At 39.9% G+C, this 24567-nt stretch overlaps 1 protein-coding gene across 1 annotated transcript in view; it reads left to right on the top strand.

The window, feature by feature from the left end:
• The first annotated feature begins 1306 nt into the window (after window positions 1–1306).
• epsilonCOP (coatomer subunit epsilon) overlaps window positions 1307–24567 on the top strand; it is a 204714-nt gene continuing 181453 nt past the window's right edge. Inside the window, exon 1 of the mRNA XM_090368530.1 lies at window positions 1307–1441. Within this exon, the coding sequence (XP_090224656.1) occupies window positions 1340–1441 (102 nt within the window). The 5' untranslated portion in view covers window positions 1307–1339. The remainder of the gene's footprint in view (window positions 1442–24567) is intronic.

The following is a 24567-nucleotide window of genomic DNA, read 5'->3' as shown; positions in this document are numbered from 1 at the left end:
GAGGCCTCATTTTAGGAAGGACGTAGATTTGCTTGAGCGTGTACAGAGAAGAGCAACACGATTGGTGAGGGGAATGAAGGGATTCTCTTACCAAGAGAGGCTTAAGTTCTGCAAATTGCAGTGGCTGGAGACTAGGCACCTGCGCGGTGATCTGATTGAGGTCTATAAGGCCTTGAATGGGTTGAGTACGCTGAATTCTGATGGAATCCTTCCACTTGTTCAGATTACGAACCTACGGGGACATAAGTTCAAATTAAGAAAGGACAGATGTAGAATAGATGTGCGGAAATTTGCCTTTAGCCAGCGGGTGGTTAATTGCTGGAACAAACTTCCATCTGTCGTTGTGGAAGTTGATAGGGTAAATAAATTTAAGGAGGAACTGGACAGGCATTTGGAGGGAATGGTGTGATTTTTTTTTTTTTTTTTTTTTGGCTGATGCTGCATAAGCTCCTACACTTGCTTTCTTGCATCATGTGCCACTACTACTACTACTACTACTACTACTACTACTACTACTACTACATTCCGGGCTCCTTTTCGATGTATTTTCTATAGTTTCTAATGTTGATTACCTGGTCTTGGATGGCAAGCATGAATCCTTCAGTCTCTGGGAAGAGCGTACCGCTTGTGAGCCATGCATTTTAAGCAATGTTATCGATCTGATCTTGATAGAGGTCATTGTATTGTCTGCCAGGGAGTGTCAATTGCTGGAACAAACTTCCATCTGTCGTTGTGGAAGTTGATAGGTTGAATAAATTTAAGGAGGAACTGGACAGGAATTTGGAATGAATGGTGTAATTTTTTTTTTTTTTTTTTGGCTGATGCTGCATAAGCTCATACACTTGCTTTCTTGCATCACATGCCACTACTACTACTACTACACAGTCACATTTAGACTACAGCTAAAAGTTTGAAATCACATCGATGGTGCTAATTGTTTTACACCTTATGCTAATAATTTTACACATTTATAGTTTCTGCAGCAGACTTTCATGTGGACCAGTATCAAAAGCTTTACTAAATTCGAGTTGAGATGTTCAAAATTATTTAACTGGATTGAAATCTGTAATTTGTAAAATTACATAAATACATTAATTCGGTAAATTTGCAGATTTAAAAATTGAATTAATAAATAAAATTCAGTGAATATATTTTGCCATAACTGTTCATTTGTGTTTATTTACTAATAATAATTACTCATCTCTAATTTTGTAATTTCTTGCATCCAGTTTCTCTGTTATTATTACTTTGTCAGCACTTGACCGTTAGATGGCGAATGGAAAATCATTAGAAGTGTGGATTCGTAGTGATTTTCTACGTTGTCAACGCATTTCTGACGATGGCTTCTCATCAGGCTCAAGTTGATGTGTTATTTGATATTAAAAATTCGCTCTTTATTGGAAATTTTCAACATTGTATAAATGAAGTACAAAAGATAAAGGTATAGGCCTTTTCTAATAATTATCGTAAGGTATTTCAGTGTTTTTAATTTTTATCAGAAATACGTATCGCATTCATTTTCCATCTATATGTCGCGGAGTGTAATAGATCATGTACTGTTATATAGAAAGTGATACTGAATTTAATTGAAGATAGTCATTGGTAAAATTCAGTATAAGACTAAAGGTTACAAAATCGTTTCCTGATTTTAAGCAAGGGCCAATGGTGGAGAGGGAGAAGCGTTTCCCAATAATCATAGTGGTTACCACTATGGCGTTTATTGGGAAACCCTTACCACTGGTTTTACATGGGCAGCTAATAAAATTACGCGAAGCAATTTAGTTATTACTTTGCTCATTACCTCCCTTATTATGATTGGACAGATAACTTCATATTAAAGGAGATGAGCAAACCCTTAGCCATAATCAGGGGACTCAGGGGAGGTACCCATAGACTGGAAATGTGCAAATGTGACCCCAATTCACAAAGGAGGATCAAAGGCTGACACAAGTAATTATAGACCTGTGAGCTTAACTTCTGTTCCAGGAAAATTAATGGAGGCACTGGTTAAAGAAGCACTGCAGGATCATTTAGACAAGACTTCAGTTATAGCTCAGACACAGCATGGTTTTGTTAAGGGGAAGTCTTGCCTGACCAACTTGATTGGATACTATGATGCAGTCACAAAAGAACTGGATGCAGGGAATAACTTTGATATTATATACTTGGATCTTAGAAACGCTTTTGATACTGTTGCACATGGAAGACTGCTACACAAATTGGAGCAGTGTGACATTGGAGGCAAATTGCTGCTATGGATAAAGGGGTGGTTGAGGGGGAGAAGACAGAGAGTGGTAATCAATGGACACTGCTCATCGTGGACTGATGTTATTAGTGGAGTCCCTCAGGGCTCAGTGTTGGGTCTATTATTGTTTTCTGTATTTATAAATGATATTGATGATGGTATATCGGGATTAATGTCCAAGTTTGCAGACGATACAAAGGTTGGCAGGGTTGTCAAGGACACTACTGACACTATGCTGCTGCAACAGGATCTGGAAAGGTTGAGCAGATGGGCTGAGAGGTGGCAAATGAAGTTTAACATTGACAAATGTAAAGTACTACACATGGGAAACAGCAACCCCAGAGCAACGTATCAACTCTGTGGTAGAACACTGACAGTGGTAGAGAATGAAAGGGACTTGGGGGTGGTTGTGCAGGCAGATATGAAGTTCTCTGAGCAGTGCAGACGGGCTGCAAGAGTAGCTCATGGAGTATTGTCAATGATATACAGGAATTTTTCCAGCAGGGATAAGGAGGTGATTATTCCATTGTATAAGGCGATGGTCAGGCCACACCTAGAGTACTGTATACAGGTCTGGAGGCCTCATTTCAAGAAGGATGTAGAGCTGCTGGAACGAGTACAGAGAAGGGCAACAAGATTAGTGAATGGAACAAAGGGGTGCTCTTACGAAGAAAGGCTTAAGTTTTTGCAAATTACAGTGTCTGGAGACTAGGCACCAGTGAGGTGATCTGATAGAGGTGTATAAAGCCTTGAATGGTTTAAGCATGCTCAATGCTGATGGGATTCTTCCTCTAGCTCAGAATAATCACCTGAGAGGGCATAAATTCAAATTAAGGAAAGACAGATGTAGGATAGACGTGCGGAAATTTGCCTTTAGCCAGCGGGTGGTTGGTTGGTGGAACAGACTTCCATCCCTTGGGTTGAGGTTGATAGCCTAAATAAGTTTAAGGCTCAGCTGGACAGGTATTTTGAACGAACAGAGGGGTGAAGTGGAAGTGGGTTTTTTTTTGGCTGATGCTGCATAAGCTTGCTTTCTTGCATCAAATGCCTCTACTAATGCTAATAATTATGAGATCATCCTTGGATTCAGGAAAGCTCCCTATGGACAGGAGCTGTACAAATGTCTCCCCAATTTAACCCCAGGGGCTCACATCTGGTGAGTATGGGTTTGGCACCATACAGGGTCCTGAGCTGGATATCACCAAACCCATTCGGTTAAAGTTTACATTAGTGTACGCATACCTTGAATTTTCCGAGGGCGTGGCTTGATGTCGTAGTAGTAGTAGTGGCATGAGCTTATGCAGCATCAGCCAAAAAAAAAAAAAAATCACACAACCATTCCCTCTAAATGTTTGTCCAGTTCTCCTTAAATTTATTTAACCTTTCAACTTCCACGACAGATGGAAGTTTCTTCCAGCAATTAAAACCACCCGCTGGCTAAAGGCAAATTTCTGAACATCTATTCTACATCTGCCTTTCCTTAATTTGAATTTATGCCCCCTTAGGTTCGTAATCTGAACAAGCGGAAGAATCCCTTCAGAATTCAGCATGCGCAACCCATTCAAGGCTTTATACACCTCGCAGGTGCCTAGTCTCTAGCCATTGCAATTTGTAGAACATAAGCCTCTCTTGGTAAGAGGATCCCTTCATTCTCCTTGCCAATCTTGTTGCCCTTCTCTGTACATGCTCAAGCAAATCTACATCCTTAAAATGAGGCCTCCAGACCTGTATGCAGTACTCAAGGCGTGGCCTGACAGAGGGACAATTACCTTATACAGAGGGACAATCACCTCCTTTTCCCTTCTGGCAAAATTCCTATATATCATTGACGAAACCCCATGACCTCCCCTGGCCGCCTGTCTGCACTGCTCAGAAAACTTCATATCTGATTGCACAATTACTCCCAGGTCTTTTTCATTTTCTACCACCTTAAGTGTAGTACCACACAGTTGGTACATTTCTCTGGGGTTACTTCTACCCATATGCAGTACTTTGCATTTGTCAAGGTTAAACTTCAGTTGCCACTTCTCAGCCCATCTGCCCAAATCCTCTAGACCCCTGTTGGAGTAGCACACTGCCATTACTGTCATTAACAACCCTGCCAACCTTTGTATCATCTGCAAACTTCAACACTAAGCCTAATATACCTTCATCAATATCATTGATAAATATACAAAACAACAGTGGACTGAACCCTGTGGGACTCCATGAAGAGCAGCACCCATTGATTACCACCCTCTGTCTTCTCCCACTCAACCATTCTTTTATCCATTGTAGGTAAGGTAAAGTGCAGCCATTATCAACCCACTGCAGGATGGAAGCCTCCTCAATTCAAGCTGAGGGAAATGGACCATAATCTGCCATGCTGGTCCAGTGAGGGTTGGCAGATCGACCGTATTCAGCAGTCAGGGGCTTGAACCCCCGGTCTACTCAAAGAGCGTGTGCTACTGCACTCCCGCTCCTGACAACTCAGCTACGGAGGCCATCCATTGTAGTAACTTACCCTTAATACCATTCTTCTCCAATATGTACACTAGTCTTCCATGTGCAACAGTGTCAATGATGTCAGTGCCAAGTATATGATATGAAAATTATTTTTTGCATCCAGTTCCTTTGTAACCACATCATAATATCCTATCAAATTTGTCAGACAGGGCTTTCCCTAAACAAATGCATGCTGTGTCCGAATTATTGCTGCAGTCTTGTCTAGATGATCCTGCAATGCATCTTTCACTGTAGACGGCATTCACTGTACAGCACTTGCGTCGCATTCTACGAAGGTGTAGATGTGGGTACACATTCTCTCTGCTTGTTGCCAAGATCCAAGGAGAGCACCGGCATGTCTAATATTTATGAATATCATAATAAGAGAATATGAGAAAACAGTAATCACATTTTAATAATATCGAAATCACAGATTAAAATTTGCACAAAATCATACTAATTATAATCAAACATTTAAATACTATAATAATCTTATTCATCTTTGCATATGTGTCAATCACATTATTTGTTAATATTTCTGATAATGTAATGTTGCCATATTAAAATAAAAATTCGTATTTTTCACCGAGTGGGAGGAATATAATTACTGGAGACGAAATTCACCCCCAATCATCCCCCAGGATTCGACACTGCGTGAGAATTACAGAATTTTTCTTTGAAATTTTGTAGATCAAGCAGTTATGTATAGTTTTAAGGGGGGAAAAATAAAAATCGGATTTTTCCAGATTCGTGGCTTTCACCCTCAGTGGAATAAACCCTCCCCCCATCCCCGGGAGGCGCTTCCGTAGCCAGGTGGGAAGGAGCAGCAGTGCGTATCACATGCTTCTTGATTAGACCGGGGTTTGAGCCCGTCACCACCATATACGGAGGATGCGGAAAGGTCAAGGAATGACCACTGCATGTCCTGGAGCAATATGGCCTTAGTTGCTAATGCTCCTAAAAAAAAAAACCAAACAAAAACCCCATCCCCGGGAGCAAAATAGTAATTTTTATTTTAATATCATTTCCAAGACATCGGGCGTTGAAATTTTTGGCATATATATTTTTAAAATATTAATTGAAATTTTCTTCTTACTGCTGTTTTTAGGACCATATCAGTTTACGCGATGTTCTAATTAAAAAAACTTTTTTTTTATAAATAAAAATAAAATTTATTTTATGTAAAATAAACACAACACAAAAATCCAAATCAACAAAAACATATAAGTACGTTGTAAATATTAAAATGATTTTCACAAGAGCGTACTCCTTCAATAGAGTTTTTCTTTTTTTAAATCTAAATTTTATCTTAAGAATGTTAATTTTTAGAAGCGGGTATCCCTTCCGTGGATTTTTGATGTGTTTTTATCGTAAGTATTCTTTTTGATTGATGCGTTTTACTTTTTTGTGTGTGGACAGTTGGTGCCATCAACAATTAGAAAAAAGCAAAAATCCAAGGAAGAAGTACAAATCCTTTTAATCTTCGGCATTCCTTCTGTTTTGCATAATGTAACCCTCTTCATAGTGGTGTGTGGTTTGTTATCCTGTCCATCCGATGCATAGTGTGATTTTATCTTAAGAATTTTTGCTTTTTTCTTAAGAAAATTAATTTTTACAAGAGAGCATCCCTTCCGTGGATTTTTGATGTGTTTTCATCAAAAATATTCTCTTTGATGTGTTTTCCTTTTTAGCACCACTGAATGCACGCCATGCCGGCTGGCAGTCAGGGGAAAGCTGGCATTCACTGTAGAGCACTTGCGCAGCATTCTACAAAGGTGTAGAAGTGGGTACACATATTCTCCTTGCTTGTCGCCGAGATCCGAGAAAGCAATGGCATGTCACATGACCAGTTTGTGTATGATGTGTGACATCATGTGATTAGCTTTCGAAACTTTAGTCAGTTCTGTGGACATGTGTGTGGCAGGCATGCAGCCGGTGGAAAAAATGCCTTCATTTTAGCTATACTTCTCATGAGTACAAGAGGATGTCTGCATTTTCTCAGACTGCTGTTGCTCACACCTGAGGAAAGCAGTGAAATAGCAACACTGATGTGCGTTCTATAAGACTGCTGGTTGCTGAGTTTGAAGAAAAGCACGGGCGTAACGCCATTGATGTCATGTGACCAGCTTACTATGGCAGTGCGCAGTCTCGTCAACCGCGACAACGTGCGGAGACAACGTGTCTCCGCACGTTGTCTCCGCACGTATGTCACATGACCAAATTACGTCATGTCCCATGACCGGAAGTGACCTCTTCGGAGAAGCAACGCCTGTGAAACACGACATTAGGCCACGCCCTCGGAAAATTCAAGGTATGCGTACCCTATTGTAAACTCTAACCCACAATTCTCTTTCTTGGTGATTCCCTTCTACTCTCTCTCTCTCTCTCTCTCAAGGTAACTCGGGAATTTTTTTTTTTTTCTTTTGGCTGGTGCAGCATAAGCCTCGGGTTTCCTTGCACCATGTAGCTAAGAGTAGTAATAATAATTATTCATAAAACGGGAACAAAAGGTGACGTGATTAATTACAGACCTGTCAACTTAACATCTGTTCCACGGAAAATAATGGAGTCACTTGTTAAAGTAATGCAGGACCATCTGGATGGATTCAGTTATACTGCAGTAACAGCTTGGATTTGTTAAGGGACGGTCTTGTCTAACCAATCTGATTAACCAGGACACTTCAAGATCCTAAATTTAAAAAAAAAAAAAAAAAAAAAATCAACTAGAAATCATAAAATTCAAGTAATAATTAGAATAGGTATAAACAGATGTTTTGCAAATCATAAATAAGCCAAAACAAGCGGCGTTAGGAGATTAGTTGCAACCTCCACTGTCTTCACAGCCGCAGCTAAAAAAAAAACAGAGACCAATGTCAAGTTTTTTAGTATGGTGTGTCGATTGTTGTGTTCCGTTGCACCGCAAAAGGGCAAATTTTGTTTCATTATGTATGTCAGAGATGTTGGAACTTTTTTTTTTTTTTTTTATAGTACCTTTTTTTTTTTTTTTTTTTTAGAAATTGTAAAAATGATGATCAAACGCAAGGGTTGTGCTTTCGGTTGAACAAAAACATGAAATTATTCAAGTTTTTGTTCCGTTAAATCTCTCAAGAACCATTATAATATTGGTGACCAAACCATACGCAACATTGTTAAAAGTAAATGGAAGCATCGTATTGGATATGCGAGTAGTGCGTGGTAAGCTCTATCTATCGCCATACTTTTTACATAGGTTGCTGAACATTTTTCGATACAGCAAGTCCCCGATTTACGTAGCTTCGGACTTGCATTACGTTATTTATAAAATTTTTTTATATGACTGAAGATTTCTAGTGAAGGGAACACACATTTCACCATAATGTAACAACTCACAGAGTTCCAGCTATCCGTATTATCGCAAATGCAATACGATCGAGTTTACTGCCATTTATAATTAATTGCACTAACAGAAAAGCCCAATAACCTGGAAAGTGCAAATTGTGTTTATTGTTTTGTGGTAGTGACCTCCAGAAATGTGCTTTAGTAAAATGTCAGCTTGCGTGGAGTGATAATAGTGAGTTTTCGCCTTAACCCTTGAAGTTCTTTTCAGAAAATTTAATTTTGACTGTTATCATGGTGCCAACTAAGAGAATAAGTGAAAGCGGTACTAATAAATCTATCAAGAAAAGGAAAGCGATCGAGCTGTATTAGAAAATTAAAATAATAAGAATATATGAAAATGGCCAAACATCAACAAGTATTGCGCGGAATTCAGATTTATCAGTGGCAATGGTGAACACAATAAAGGAGAAAGACAGAATACGAGAAACGGTCGGCACCAATAAAGGTCAACTGTAATAATAACCAAGGCTATGAAATATATACCAGTTTTTACAGTACAGTAACATGTGTTTTTTCTTCCTTTTATGTTTTCTTTTCTTATGTTCCACTCCGACTACTTCACCGCTGTCTCCATATAAAGTTTTTAGTTGAACTAATTAAAAACTTAACTATTTTTCTTCATTCTTCTGAGGATATGTGGTTTTTGTAATTTTGGCATATCAGGGATATAGTAGCAATATTTTATTAGTCATTCCCGAGTTATGCAAATCTCGACTTACATAATAAGTCCTGGAACGTATCTGTGACTTATGTTGGGAACTTACTGTATTTTTCGATTATCCGGGAAATTGATTATCCGGGAATATTTTTTTATCATCTGTCCCGGAAAATCAAGAGTCTACTGTACTTGATTTCAGGAAGTTTTATACTGATGCACATAAAAGACTGTTGTATAAACTTGGACAATGTGGCATTAAGGGCAAATTACTGCTATGGATACAGTGGTGGTTCAGTCAAAGGCAGGGTGGTTATCAGTGGGCACGGCTCTTGGGGACTTCACTAATGTTATCAGTGGAGTTTCCCGGGGTTCACTGCTATGCCCATTGTTATTTTAAATATTTATTAATGAAGGTATATTGGGCTTAATGTCAAAGTTTGCAGATGATACAAAAGTTAGTAGGGAGGTTAATGACAGTAATTGATGGTATGCCACTGCAACAAGATTTAGAAAAATTAGGTTGATGGCAGTTGAAGTTTAACATTGACAAATGCAAGTACTGCATATGGGTAACAGTAATCTCAGATTCTTCTTCTTCTTCGGTCCTTAGCTGGCAGTTGGGGGAGGCAGTTGGCCATGCAACCAGTATGCTGCTGTAGGTGCCGCAGGGTTTCGGACATGCTCTGTGATGTTCTTCCATACCTTATGATCCATGGCGTCAGTCCTGGCCTGGTTAAGGTCGAGACGTCGGCTCTTCAAGTCATTTTCCACTCGCTTGGCCCACGTTTTCCTAGGCGCGGTCCGTTGGATGCTCCATTGGGTGGGTCGTCTCCAAAGGAGTGTGGATGGTATTCTGTTCATGCCCATTCTACATACGTGGCCAAACCATCTAAGCCTTCGCTTCTGGATTTGGTCGGCAATGGTTGGTTGCTGTTGGCATCTGGCGCGGATGATATCATTAGTGATGCGGTCGCGAAGAGAGATGCCCAAGATCTGCCGCAGGCATCGCATTTGGAATACCTCAAGTTTGTTCAAATCTAACTTGAGACAAATCCATGTTTCCGATCCGTAAAGAAGAATGGGCAGGATCAAAGTCCGGAAGAGTCGGATTTTAGTCTTTGTCGAAATGTTGGTCCTCTTCCACAGACACCATTTGAGCGAGGCAAACGCAGTGGCCGCCTGTCCAATTCTGCTGTGGATTTCCATGGTGGATGCAACTTTCTTCTCCTGGACCAGCGACCCAAGGTATTTAAAGTCCTGCACTTGCTCGATCTGGACGCCTTCGAGATAGATGGTGGCTTGCGACCCATCTGTTGTCAGGGCCTTTGTCTTACCAGCATTGATCTTCAAACCGTATGGCCGGGCAATGCGGGCAATGTCGTAGAGGATGTCCGTGGCTTCAGCGTTGTTACCAGCAAGGATAGCACTATCATCAGCAAACATCAGGTCAGTCACATAGTGATCCTTGTCATATTGTATGCCCTGTCTGTTTCTGAATGCTTGCCTCATAATTGCGTCGACCACGATGTTGAAAAGCAACGGGGAGGCTACATCCCCTTGGCGGACTCCAGTTTGGATGGTAAATTCCTCAGATAAATCGTTCTGGATGCGCACCTGGCTGGTTAAACCGTTGTATGCAGTTTGGAGGAGTGTGATGACTTTTCGAGGGACGTGTTCAACCTCTAGTAGTTTCCATAAGGCAGGCCGGTGGACACAGTCGAAAGCAGACTTAAAGTCAATGAAAACAATGACGGTTCGCTGTCCACACCGGATCCTCTCCTCCATCAGCTGACGAATGGCAAAGATTTGATCACAGCATCCTCGCCCGGGTCTAAATCCTGCCTGTTCTTCTCGACTGGTTTGCTCGTGATGTTTTTGCAGTCTTGACTGGATGATCTTCATAAAGACCTTTCCGATGATGGAAAGGAGGCTGATGCCACGGTAGTTCTTGCAGTCCCGGTTATCACCTTTCTTGTGGATCAGTGTAGTCGGCGAAGCAGTACATCTCCCGCGGCTTTGATCGCTTCTGTGGTGACTTGGTCCACTCCTGGTGCCCTGCCATTCTTCAGGGATTGTATGGCTGCTTTCACTTCTTCTACTGTAGGTTCAACATCGACCATGGAGACCTCAGGGGGGTCGATCGAGAGTGCTGTTGCTGGCGGTCCCTGAGGTGGGTCGTGATTATACAAAGCTTTGAAGAATTCACTCCACCGTTGCAGGCGTTCAGATGGTGATCGCACGAAGGTCCCATCAGCATTCTTGATGTTGTCACTAGTCAATTTGGTCTTTCCACTCAGACATCTGAGGGTGCGGTAGAGAGTGCGGTACTCGTTCTTGGATGCCGCCACTTCAAGATCGTCTGCCACTTGGTTCCAGTATGCTTCTCTTTCTGCTGTCATTCTTTGTCGGACTTCTCGGTTTAGCTGCCGGTACCGTTCAAAGTCGACCAACTTTGATTAACTTTGATTTGATAAGTTAATCTCAGATTAACTTATCAAATGTGTGGAATTATACTCAGGGTAGAAGATTGTGTGCAGCCAGATATAAATTTCTCTGAGTAGTGCAGATGTGCTGCCAGGGTAGTTCATGGGGTTTTGTCAGTGATATGCAGAAATTTTGCTAGTAGGGAAATAGCAGGTGATTATTATGCCTTTCTATAAAGCCACAGTTAGGCCGCATCTAGAGTATTGTATGCAGGTCTGGAGGCCTCACTTTAGGATGTAGATCTGCATCTGAAAGGTTGAAGGGAACAAAAGGATGCTCTTACCAAGATAGGCTTCAGTTCTGCAAATTGCAGCATCCATAGACTGTACCTACACAGTGATCTGATTGAGGATGCTGAATGTGAATAGCATTCTTCCTCTTGACAATACCACCCACACGAGAGGGCATAAATTTGAGTTGATGAAGGATGGTTGCAGAATAGACGTGCAGGAGTTTGCCTTTAGCCAGCGGGTGGTTGATTGGAATAGGCTTCCACCTGTTGTGGAAGTGGACGGGTTGAATAAATTCAAGGAAGGGCTAGACAAATTCTTTGAGAGTAAGTTTCGGTGAAGTGTTTATGGTTTTTTTTTTTTTTTGGCTGATGCTATATAAGCTTGCTTCTTGCATCATATATCCATATTTCCATATTTATCCATTCCTTTATCCATAGTAATAACTTGCCCCTAAGCTAGATTGAACTGATTTTCAAACATCTTGGAGAGATCAGACTTGGTTTTCCACCATCTGTCCTGGTGACCCAAAAATTCCTTGGTGTGGAAGTACACAACACCAGATTGAATTTTGTGGCCTGCATTTCGGTTACTTTCTGGCTGAAAGAAAATTGTTGCTATTCTATTCGGAAACCATCCTTTCTCAATTTAAATTTGTCTGCTTATGTGTGTTGTACTTAGCAAGGATAAGGGTGCCTTCATTTAGTTTATGCAATTCTTTTAATTCCTTGAACACTTTAATCAGGTCTCCTCAGAGATGTTGTAATTTGTAGAACTGAATTCCTTCTTGCTAAGAGAAATCATCCTGCTTTTCTCTTTACTTGTTTCAACAGATCCGCTTTATTCCTAAAACAACCTTTTCTGTCCTGTATGCAGTACTCAAGATGCATCCAAAATGTTGCCTTATACAATGTTATAATCACCTTTTTGACCCTGCTGGCAGAATTCCTGAATATTGTTGAAATAGAACTACATTAACTTTTCTAGTAGCCTTCTGCACTGCTCAGTGGTGAACTACATTCATTGAACTGAACTTCATTGTGAGCTGTATAATTACCTATAAGTCTTTTTGTTCTTCTGTTCCCTGATTGTAGTGGTGCACTGTGGCCATAGTTGCTGATGCACTTAATAAATTCCTAAACCAAGAACAGCCCTGATTGTACTGTCACTCTGTTCTAGGATTAGTTCTACCCATATGGAGTACCTTACATTTATGAATGTTCAAACTCAATTGCTTCTCAACCCATCTGAGTTTTCTGTTTTGTTGCAGCATACACTGATTCCTGTCATAAAGCATCCTGCCAATGTTTCTATTATTAGCATTAGTAGAGTTGTATGATGCAAGAAAGCAAATTTATACATCAGCCAAAAAAAAATCAATCAGATCAGGTGCCTAGCCTCCAGCTGCTGCAATTTGCAGAACTTAGCCTTTCTTGGTAAGAGCACCCTATTGTTAGCATTAGTAGAGGCATATGATGCAATATGATGCAAGAAAGCAAGCTTATGCAGCATCAGCCAAAAAAAAAAAAAAAAAAAAAAAAAAAAACACCCTTCCACTTCACCCCTCCGTTTGTTCAAAATACCAGTCCAGCTGAGCCTTAAATTTATTTAGGCTATCAACTTCCACAACAAGGGATGGAAGTCTGTTCCACCATCCAACTACCCGCTGGCTAAAGGCAAATTTCCGCACATCTATCCTACATCTGTCTTTCCTCAATTTGAATTTATGTCCTATCAGGTGATTATTCTGAGCAAGAGGAAGAATCCCATCAGCATTGAACATGCTCAACCCATTCAAGGCTTTGTACACCTCTATCAGTTCACCTCGCCGGTGCCTAGTCTCCAGACACTGTAATTTGCAAAACTTAAGCCTTTCTTCGTAAGAGCAATCCTTCGTTCCATTCACTAACCTTGTTGCCCTTCTCTGTACTCTTTCCAGCAGCTCTACATCCTTCTTGAAATGAGGCCTCCAGACCTGTATACAGTACTCAAGGTGCGGCCTGACCATTGCCTTATACAAGGGAATAATCACCTCCCTATCCCTGCTAGAAAGATTCCTCTATATCATTGATAAGACACCATGAGCAACTCTTGCAGCCCATCTGCACTGCTCAGAGAACTTCATATCTGCATGCACAATTACCCCAGGTCCTTTTCATTCTCTACCACTGTCAGTGTAGTACCACAGAGTTGATACATTGCTCTGGGGTTGCCGTTTCCCATATGTAGTACTTTACATTTGTCAATGTTAAACTTCATTTGCCATCTCTCAGCCCATCTGCTCAACCTTTCCAGATCCTGTTGCAGCAGCATAGCGTCAGTAGCATCCTTAACAACCCTGCCAACCTTTGTATCGTCTGCAAACTTGGACATTAAGCTTGATATATCATCATCAATATTATTTATAAATACAGAAAACAACAATGGACCCAACACTGAACCCTGAGGGACTCCACTAATAACATTTACTCCACTAATAACATTAGTCCACGATGAGCAGTGTCCATTAATTGCCACTCTGTCTTCTGCCACTCAACCATCCCTTTATCCATAGCAACAATTTCCCACCAATGCCACACTGCTCCAATTTGTGCAGCAGTCTTCCATGTGCAACAGTATCAAAAGCCTTTCTAAGATCCAAATATATAATATCAAAGTTATTCCCTGCATCCAATTCTTTTGTGACTACATCATAGTATCCAATCAAATTGGTCAAGCAAGACCTTCCCTTAACAAAACCATGCTATGTCTGAGCTATAACTGAATTCTTGTCAAGATGATCCTGCAGGACTTCTTTAACTAGTGCTTCCATTAATTTTCCTGGAACAGAAGTTAAACTCACAGGTCTATAATTACTTGTGTCAGCCTTTAATCCTCCTTTGTGAATTGGGGTTACATTTGCACATCTCCAGTCTGTGGGTACCTCCCCTGAGTCCAAGGAAGCTCTCATAATTATGGCTAACGGATTGCTTACTTCCTTTGCTGCCTCCTTTAATATAACTGGATAGATTCCATCCACCCCAGGTGCCTTTCTTGTATTTATCTTCAACAATTTCTCCTCCACTTTACTCTCAATTATTACAATATCATGTAGCTCACCGCCAGTGTTTACTTCATCTAGCATTCCCCTTCCTGAATAACTCCTCATGTGTGAATGTAGATGCAAAATATTGATTTAGTTTGTTAGCTTCCTGAGCAGGATCATGAACAGTTGAACCATTGATATCAAGTGAACCAATCTGATTCATCCCCTTCCTTCTAGATTTTATATAAGTTAAGAACTCCTTGCTGTTTTTCTTTGCATCCCTTGCCAAAGATTTCTCGTAATCTGCCTTCGCCTGCCTAACCTCCTTTGTAACTTGGTTACAGATCAACTTGTATCTATCACAGGCTTCTGTGTCATGTGTTAATTTATATATATTCCATGCATTTTTATTCTCTGCCATATGTCTCATTAGTTCATCTGACATCCATTTAGGCCTGAACCTTGAACAATATTTCTTAGTTGATATGTAAAGTCTAGTAGCTTCCAAGATAAGTTCTTTGAATGCTTCCCATTTTGAGTTTGCTGTTGGTAACATCATCAGTTGGTCCCACTGTATAGAATTTAAATACTGTCTCAGACCATTGTAGTCGCCTTTACGAAAGCAATAACCCTTCCCTTTACCCCTGATGGTAGTTACCTCCTTGAGTAAATCCCACTTCAGCACACTGTGATCACTGCCACCTGGTTCCTGTATCTGCAGATTCTTTATGCACGAAGAACCACTAATGATAATCAAATCAAGCGTATTGCTCCCTCTAGTTGCCTCCCGAATATGCTGATTTAGAAAACAATCATCCAATAAATCCACAAAAGCCTTGCTAGTGTGTGAGTGACCAACCCACAAATTCCAGTCAATATCTGGGAAATTGAAATCCCCCATTATAAGACTCTCTGATTTAGTGGCACACTATTTCCCTGTACAGTTTCTTATTTCTTATTATACTCATCAGAGTCATTAGGCCTATAGCACACTCCTACTCTCAATTTTGATCTCCCAATTCTTATGTCACACCAAACTGACTGAACACTGCACTGTCCAGCGATGTCGACTGGCTTCACTTCTTTGGATTTTGTGTGTTTCTTAACTAATAGCATAACCCCTCCTTTCCTATCCTGTCTATCCTTTCTGTAGACGTTGTACTCCCCAAATTCCAGTTCTGCATTCCTGATATCTGTGTGACACCACGTCTCTGATAGCCCAACAATATCCACCTTTGATGCTTTTAGCAATACCTCAAATTCATCAAATTTATTTACCAAACTCCTAGCATTGGTGTACACGCAAGTATACATGCACCTGTTCTTTTTCTTAGCTACCCTAACACAACCCATGTGTTTACTTGTACCCCAATGACTCCCAGCAGACGCTGAAATATCCTGCATCTTATTTTCCAAGCTGCTGCTCATTCCAATAGAAGCAGTGCAAGAATCACTTTCACCTCTACCAGTGGCTACTGTTAATCTATTAGTCCTTGTATCCCCCCCCAATCTAGCAGTTTTCCGACCCACCTAACACTGCCTCGATAGCATCAGCAAACATTCTTGCACCCTTTTTATTTAAGTGTATCCCATCCCTGTAGAAGCAGTCTCTCCTGTTAACAAGTACAGACCAGGCTGAAAAAAATTCTATCCCTTGAGCCTTGCACAATCTTTCCAGGGCCGAATCGAATGACAGAGCTCTCATCATATACTCCCTCCTATCGTGTTTGGGCAGAATTGCAGACACTTTCAAATTCAACCCTAATTCATAGCTTTTTTTCAACAGTGACCTGTATTTGTTAAGTAATTCAAGTGTTCCCCTCACTAGTCTTGTTGCCCTTCTCTGTACTCATTCTAGCAACTGTACTCCTTCTTAAAATGAGGCTCCCAGACTTATATGCAGTACTCAAAGTGTGGCCTGACCATTGCCTTATACAAGGGGATAATCACCTTATCTCTGCTAGCAAAATTCCTGTATATCACTGACAAGACCCCATTAACTGCTTTGGCAGCCTGTCAACCTGCCCAGAAAACTTCATATCTGATTGCACAATTACCTCCAGGTCTTTTTCAATTTCCATTACCTTTAGTGTAGTACTACACAGTTGGTACGTTACTCTGGGGTTACCGCTACCCACATGCAGTACTTTCCATTTGTCAGTGTTAAAATTCAGTTGCCACCACTCAGCCCATCTGCCCAGGTTTTCTAGATCTGTTGAAGCAGTGTATCATCGTTACTGTCATTAACAGCCCTATCAACCTTTGTATCATCTGCAAACTTGAACATTAAGCCTGTTACACCTTCATTAGTATCATTGATAAATATAGAATACAACAATGGTCCCACCACCAAACCCTGGAAGGTCCAGTAATAACATTAGTCCGCAAAAGAGCAGTGTCCATTGATTACTACTTTGTCTTTTCCCACTCAACCATCCTTTTATCCATAGCAGCAACTTGCCCTTAATGTCATACTGCTCCAATTTGTACAGCAGCCTTTTATGTGCAACAGCATGAAAAGCTTTCCTGAAATCCAAGTACAGTCGAACTTGGTTATAACGAGCATGGAAATAACAAGATCATGACTGTAACGAGCAAAAAGGCATAATGATTTTAATTTGAGTATTCCCATACAATCACTCACTGTTATAACAAGTGTACTACATGGATATACCGTACAAATTTTGGTAACTATGCAAACATGCATAATTGCTTGGGTAGTCAAAAAAACCTGATTCTTGGAATAGACAAAAATGAAAGGAGTGACTTAGCTTTTATGACCATACGCATTGGATTAGCGGCCGGTTTAATACCTTGTATTTTCAGGGACGAGGCTATACAATAGTGCATTGGCGTTCCTCTTGTTGCATATTTATAGATAGTCTTGTATTCATTGAACCATAAATTTATTTTGGGACTTGTAAGAATTTTGTCAATGGGACATTTAAGAACTTTGTATGTATTTCAGGACTTCTAAAAATTTTGTATGCATTTCGGGACTTCTAAGAATTGTTTGCTAACAAAATATCTTCTAACAAAGGAAAGTGTCTCAATTTGCGAAAAAGTTGAAATTATTCATGAGTTAGAATGTGGTGCAAAAATCTTTGAAGTGTGTAAAAAAGTTTTTGTCCTCTTCAACAGTATTGACATTGTGGAAGAATAAACATGTTTACCTATCGGCACTGGAAAAGAACATAACCAAAAAAAAAATCAAAGTGTGAGGCTACAAATGCCATTGAAGCATTGCTTCAGTGATTGGCTACACAAAGAAGTGCTGGATTTTCAACAGACTGTCTGATCTTGAAGGCTCAAGCAGAAAAATTTACTAAACAATTTGAATGCAATGATTTTGTGTGTAGCAACGGTTGGGTGGATTGATTTAAAAACCGAATTCAAGCATATTAATATAAATAATATGTAGGTATATACTAGTACTGTATTATTTTTTCTTTCTAATATTTCTTTTGTTTTTTGAATGCATCTTTTTATCCAGTTATTGAGAATTAAAAAAAAAAAATAGGAGGTAGATTTAATTCATCACTGATATAGTACATGGAAATTTTGTCAGTCCGTTGATGTTCATTATAATCAAGTTTGACAGTATATGACATAAATTATTTCTTACATCCAGTTCTTTTGTAACCACATAGTATCCAGTCAAACTGGTCAGACAAGATTTCCTTTCTGCACTCAAATTCATGCTGCATCTGAAGTATAACTGCAATCTTGTCTAAATGATCCTGCATTACTTCTTTAACCAATGACTCCATTTTTTTCCCTGGAACAGAAATTAAACTAACAGTTCTGTAATTACTTGGTCATCCTTTGATCCCCCCATTTGTGAATTGCAAATCTGGAGTCTGTGGAGTCTTCCTTGAATCCAATGATGCTCTCATAATTATGGCTAAGGGTTTGCTTATTACCTTTGCTGATTCCTTTAATATAACTGAATAGATCCCATCAACCTGAGGTGTCTTTATGTTTAACTTCAACAATTTCTCCTCCACTTTGCTCTCAATTATTACGGAATCACTTACCTACCTGTTAAATGAAGTTTAATAAGCTTCTGGCCTCCACTTCCCTACAGAATTCCTTGAATATAGATGCAAAATACTCGTTCACTTTGTCAGCTACGTGAGCAGAATCATCAACAATCGAACCATCAATATCAAGTGGACCAATGTGATTCATCCCCATCCTTCAAATTTTACCTAAGTAAAAGGTCAAGTGCAGCCATTATCAATCCACTGCCCGATGGAAGCCTCCTCAACAATTCATGCTGAAGGAAAGTAAAGAAGTCTACTGTTTTTCTTTGCATCCTTTGCCATAGATTTCTTGTAATCTGCCTTTGCTTGCTGCCTAACCTCCTTTGTCACTCGATTACAGACCAGCTTATATCTACCTTAGGCTTCTGTGTTACCTGATAATTTATATGCATCCCATGCATTTTTCTTCTCTGCCACAGTCTCATTAGTTCATCTGAAATCCATTTAGACCTAAACCTTGAACAAAATTTCTCAGTTGGTATGAAAAGTTGGTATGAAATGAATTAATCTTCCAAGGTTAATTCATTGGATGCTTCCCATTTAGAATCCGCAGTTGATCCCACTGTATAGAATTTAAAAACTGTGTGAGACCACTGTAGATACCTTTAAGAAAGCAAAAACCCTTCCCTTTACTTCTGACGATAGTTACATCTTTAAGGAAATCCTACATGAATACACTGTGATCATTGCCACCTAGTGGTTTCTCTATCTGCAGATTCTTAATGCATGAATAATCACTGCTGATAATCAGATCAAGAGTATTATTCCCTCTTGTTGCCTCTTGAACATGCTGCTATAGAAAACAATCATCCAATAAATCCACAAAGGTCCTGCCAGTGTGTGTGTGAGTGACCAATCCACAAGTTCCAGTCTATATCTGGGAAATTACAATCCCCCCATTATAAGACAATATGATTTACTGGCCCACTGTATTTTTCTGTTCAGTTGTTCGTTGTACTCATCAGAGTCATTAGGCCTATAACACACGTCTACTCTCAACTTTGCTTTCCCAGTGCTTATGTTACACCAAACTGACTCAACACTAGACTACACTGTCCACCTGTGTCAACTTGATGCACTTCCTGAGATTTTGTATGTTTCTTAACTAACAGCATCATCCCCCCCCTCCCATATATCCTTTCTGTACAGATTGTACTCCCAAAATTCCAATTGTGCATTCCTTATCCCTGTGTGACACCACATCTCTGATATTCCAACATTATCTGCACTTAATGTCTTGTCCAGCACTTCATATTCATCAAATTTATTTACTATATCCCTAGCATTTGTGTAAGTGCAGTTATACATGCACCTGTTCTTACTCTTATTTATCTTAACACAGCCCATTTATTTACTTGTTCCATGATGACTCCCAGCAGTCCCTGAAATCTCGATCACCTAGCTTTCCAGGCTGCTGCTCATTCTAATAGAAGCATTGCAAGAATCACTTTCACCTTTGCCTCTTGCTCTGTTAATCTATTAGTCTGTGAATCTACACCCCCCCCCCAAGCTAACAGTTTTCTGACTTGCCTACACTGCCTTAATAACATCATCAAATATTCGTAGACACTTTTCCATTTAAGTGTATCTGATCCCAGTAGAAGCAGTCTCTCCTATTAACAAACACTGACCAAACTGAGAAAAAATCTACCCAGTGAGTCTTGCGCTGTCGCCCCAGGGCTGAATTGATTGACAAGGCTCTCATCATATACTCCTTCCTATTGTGTCTGGGCAGAATTGCAGACACTTTCAAATTTAACCATAACTTGACTTTTTTTCAACATTGACCTGTACTTATTAAGTAAATCTGCATTATCAACATTATCAACTATGGCTCTCGGCAAAATGCATAGCAACAGTGTAGTTTCAGTTCCACCACCCTCTTATCATGTGATTGGCAACTGTCACCTCGCTCTGCATCACGTCATAAGTTGTCACTTCATGTGCATCTTCAGCTCTGTTGTAGTAATCCTCAAATATGGCTAGGTACTGGATGATTTGATCTCAGTTAAAGATTGTTCTCTGTGAGATTCCTACTTTTTGCACAGTATTTGTCATTGAGATTGATATGCCCCATAACTGTGTGAATATTCCGGATGACTTCTGTTACATATTTGGAGAGGTCATGTTAGCTTCAAGAGTGTTCCTTAACTCTAGCCTTAAAAAATGCCTACTTGTACTTTGGGTGTAAAATAGGTGACCAGGACAAGAACTGGGCTTCACACATATGCTGCACTACCTGTTCATCAAAACTCAACGTGGGTGATTCGAAAGGCACATTTTATGCCTTTCACAGTGCCCATGATATGGAAGGAGCCAACAAATCACATCACTGACTGTTACTTTCTGTATGGTGCCTCCTATTAGAAAAGGGATGACAATGAAAAAAAAAAGTGGACAGTGATGTACCCAAATATACCAACTGCAATTCATCCTATTCCTCACAGTGAAGTACTACCTATTTCTGAACTACATGATCTTTTTTCTGTATAATCTGATGAAGATACTGATGAACATCAACTTGATATACACGAAAAAGTACAGCAGCCGTTTACGTCAAGGGATTTGTCATTTTGTCCAAACCTTTATCCTTCTTTACCACATAAGATCACAGAAAGTGAGCTTAATGACCTAGTCAGGGATCTCGAACTGATGAAGAATAAGGCAGAGCTTTTGGCCTCGAGGCTACAACAGTGGAATCTTCTAGATCATTCTGTGAAAGTGACAACATTTTGTACTCAACATAAAGACTATGATAAATTCTATCAAACAGCAGGTGAACTCGCTGTTTGTAAGGATGTTGATGGTCTAATGGCAGCAATGAACATGAGGCATGTTCCTGCAGAATGGCGACTATTTATAGACACTTCTAAGGTTAGCCTTAAGGCTGTGTAATAACGCAATACCTCATTTGTATGCCATCCACAATACCTCATTTGTATGCCATCCACAAAAAAGAACATATACACAAACATGGAGAACATCTTTTTAGGTGTACACTATTAGAAGTATGAGCGGCAGATATGTGGTGGTTTAAAGGTAATCGCCATTTTATTAGTGTAACTCTACCAAACGAGTTAACACTAAGTATTGTTGCTTTTTCTGCGAGTGGAATAGTTGTGCCGAGGATATGCACTACAAGAAGAGGAGTTGGCCTCAACGAAAATCATTAACGCCTGGAATGAAGAAGGTAGCATTTGAACTTCTGGTAGATCCAAATAAAGTTTTGCTTCCACCACTCCACATCAAAGTGAGGGCCACGAAAAATTTTGTGATGGCTTTGGAAGTGAACGGTCCTGCATTTACATACTTGCAAGAGAAATTCCCAAGATTTAGTGTAGATATTAAGGCAGGGGTTTTCATTGGTCCACAAATAAGCAAACAGTTCAAACGTGTCAGTGATAGCGAGAAATCAGTGTGTAAAGTCTTACGAAACGTTTCAACTGTTTTCTAGGAAATGTTAAAGCCAGCAACTACAGGCAGCTTGTGGAAGATCTCGTTACTTCTTAAGAAAACCTGGGGTGCAAGAAATGCATCATTGAAAATGCATTTCTTGCACTCACACCTGGATTTCTTCCCACCAAACTGTGTTGCCGTCAGTAATGAACATGGTGAGCGCTTCCATCAAGACATCGAAGCGATGGAACAAAGATACAAAAGCAAATGGAGTGCCACTATATTAGCTGATTATTGTTGGTTGGTGAAAAGGAATGCTCCCGAAACTGAATACAAACAAAAGGAGAAAAAGTCGTTTGATATAGTTATGTTTGTAGCTACATCTTCCCACCATATAAATAAAAAATACACTGTATAAATATAAAAAAACTACTTTTTTTATGGAAGTGAAAACAAGTGCCAATCTGCCATTTTAAGCACTATTTCCATGTTTAGCAACCCAAAATCTGTAAAGTAAATTTACTTCCATAACTTTAACAAGATATGGCCCAAAATTTGTTGTTCAGTGTATTGGAGAAGAGCAGATGAACAACAAATTTTGGGCTATATCTTGTGTTGCACCATATCCCCCCCCCCCCAACACCATCTGAATACAGAGTAGAGTGTAAGACTATCCTCTGACAATTTTTAATCATCCCATGTATTTTTCTTCTCTATTACTAAATTAATCAGTTAATTTGATATATATTTTGGTCTGAATCGTCATCAGCCATTTTCAGTCCACTGCAGGATAAAGGCCTCTCCAGCAACTTTCCAGTTCCTTCTGTTTTGAGCACTGGCCATCCATTTACTACCCAAAAACTCATGAAATTCATCTATCCATCTCCACCTTTGTCTTCCAGGTTTTCTTCTAGCTCCTCTTGGGTACCATTCTGTTATTTTTCTTAGTGTTAGGGTAGCTAAGAATAGAAACAGGTGCATGTATACTTGCATGTACACCAATGCTAGGAGTTTAGTAAATAAATTTGATGAATTTGAGGTATTGCTCAAAACATCAAAGGCAGATATTGTTGGGATATCAGAGACGTGGTGTCACACAGATATCAGGAATGCAGAACTGGAATTTGGGGAGTGCAACGTCTACAGAAAGGATAGACAGGAAGGGAGGAGGGGTTATGCTATTAGTTAAAAAACACAAAATCCAAGGAAGTGAAGCCAGTCGACATCGATGGACAGGGCAGTGTCGAGTCAGTTTGGTGTGACATAAGCATAGGTAAATCAAAATTGAGAGTAGGAGTGTGCTATAGGCCTAATGACTCTGATGAGTATAATAAGATACTGTACAGGGAAATAGAATGGCCCAGTAAATCAGAGAGACTTATAATGGGGGATTTTAATTTCCCAGATATTGACTGAATTTGTGGGTTGGTCACTCACACACTAGCAAGGCTTTTGTGGATTTATTGGATGATTGTTTTCTACACCAGCATGTTCCGGAGGCAACTAGAGGGAGTAATACTCTTGATCTGATTATCAGTAGTGATTCTTCATGCATTAAGAATCTGCAGATAAAGGAACCACTAGGTGGCAGTGATCACAGTGTGCTGAAGTGGGATTTACTCAAGGAGGTAACTACCATCAGAGGTAAAGGGAAGGGTTTTTGCTTTCGTAAAGGCGACTATGATGGTCTGAGACAGTATTTAAATTCTGTACAGTGGGACCAACTGATGATGTTACCAACAGCAAATTCAAAATGGGAAGCATTCAAGGAACTAATCTTGGAAGCTACCAGGCTTTATATACCAACCAAGAAATATTGTTCAAGGTTCAGGCCTAAATGGTTGTCACATGAACTAATGAGACATATGGCAGAGAAGAAAAATGCATGGGATACATACAAATTAATGGGTGACATGGAAGCCTATGATAGATATAAGTTGGTCTGTAACCAAGTAACAAAGGAGATTAGGCAGGTAAAGGCAGATTATGAGAAATCCTTGGCAAAGAATGCAAAGAAAAACAGAAAGGAGTTCTTTACCTATTTAAACTCAAGAAGGAAAGGGATGAATCAGATTGGTCCACTGGATGTTGATGGTTCAACAGTTGAGGATCCTGCTCAGATGGCTAACAATCTAAACAAGTATTTTGCATCTACATTCACACATCAGGAGTTATTCAGGAAGGGGAATGTCGTAGGTGAAGTAAACATTGGCAGTGAGCTAGATGATTTTCTAATAACTGAGAGGAAAGTGGAGGAGAAATTGTTGAGGATAAACATAAAAACGGCACCCTGGGTGGATGGGATCTATCCAGTTATATTAAAGGAGGCAGCAAAGGAAGTAAGCAAACCCCTAGCCATAATTATGAGAGCTTCTTTAGACTCAGGGGAGGTACCCATAGATTGAAGATGTGCAAATGTAACACCAATTCACAAAGGAGGATCAAAGGCTGACACAAGTAATTATAGACATGTTAGTTTAACTTCGGTTCCAGGAAAATTAATGGAGGAACTGGTTAAAGAAGCACTGCAGGATCATCTGGACAAGAATTCAGTTATAGCTCAGACACAGCATGGTTTTGTTAAGGGAAGGTCTTGTCTGACCAGTTTGATTGGATACTAT

The sequence above is a fragment of the Mastigoproctus giganteus genome, chromosome 2 (genome assembly GCF_048544385.1).
Source record: "Mastigoproctus giganteus isolate SK-2022 chromosome 2, ASM4854438v1, whole genome shotgun sequence".
Lineage (NCBI taxonomy): Eukaryota > Metazoa > Arthropoda > Arachnida > Uropygi > Thelyphonidae > Mastigoproctus > Mastigoproctus giganteus.
Note: the sequence above shows the minus strand (reverse complement) of the source record. Positions and strands in the feature narration are given on the sequence as shown.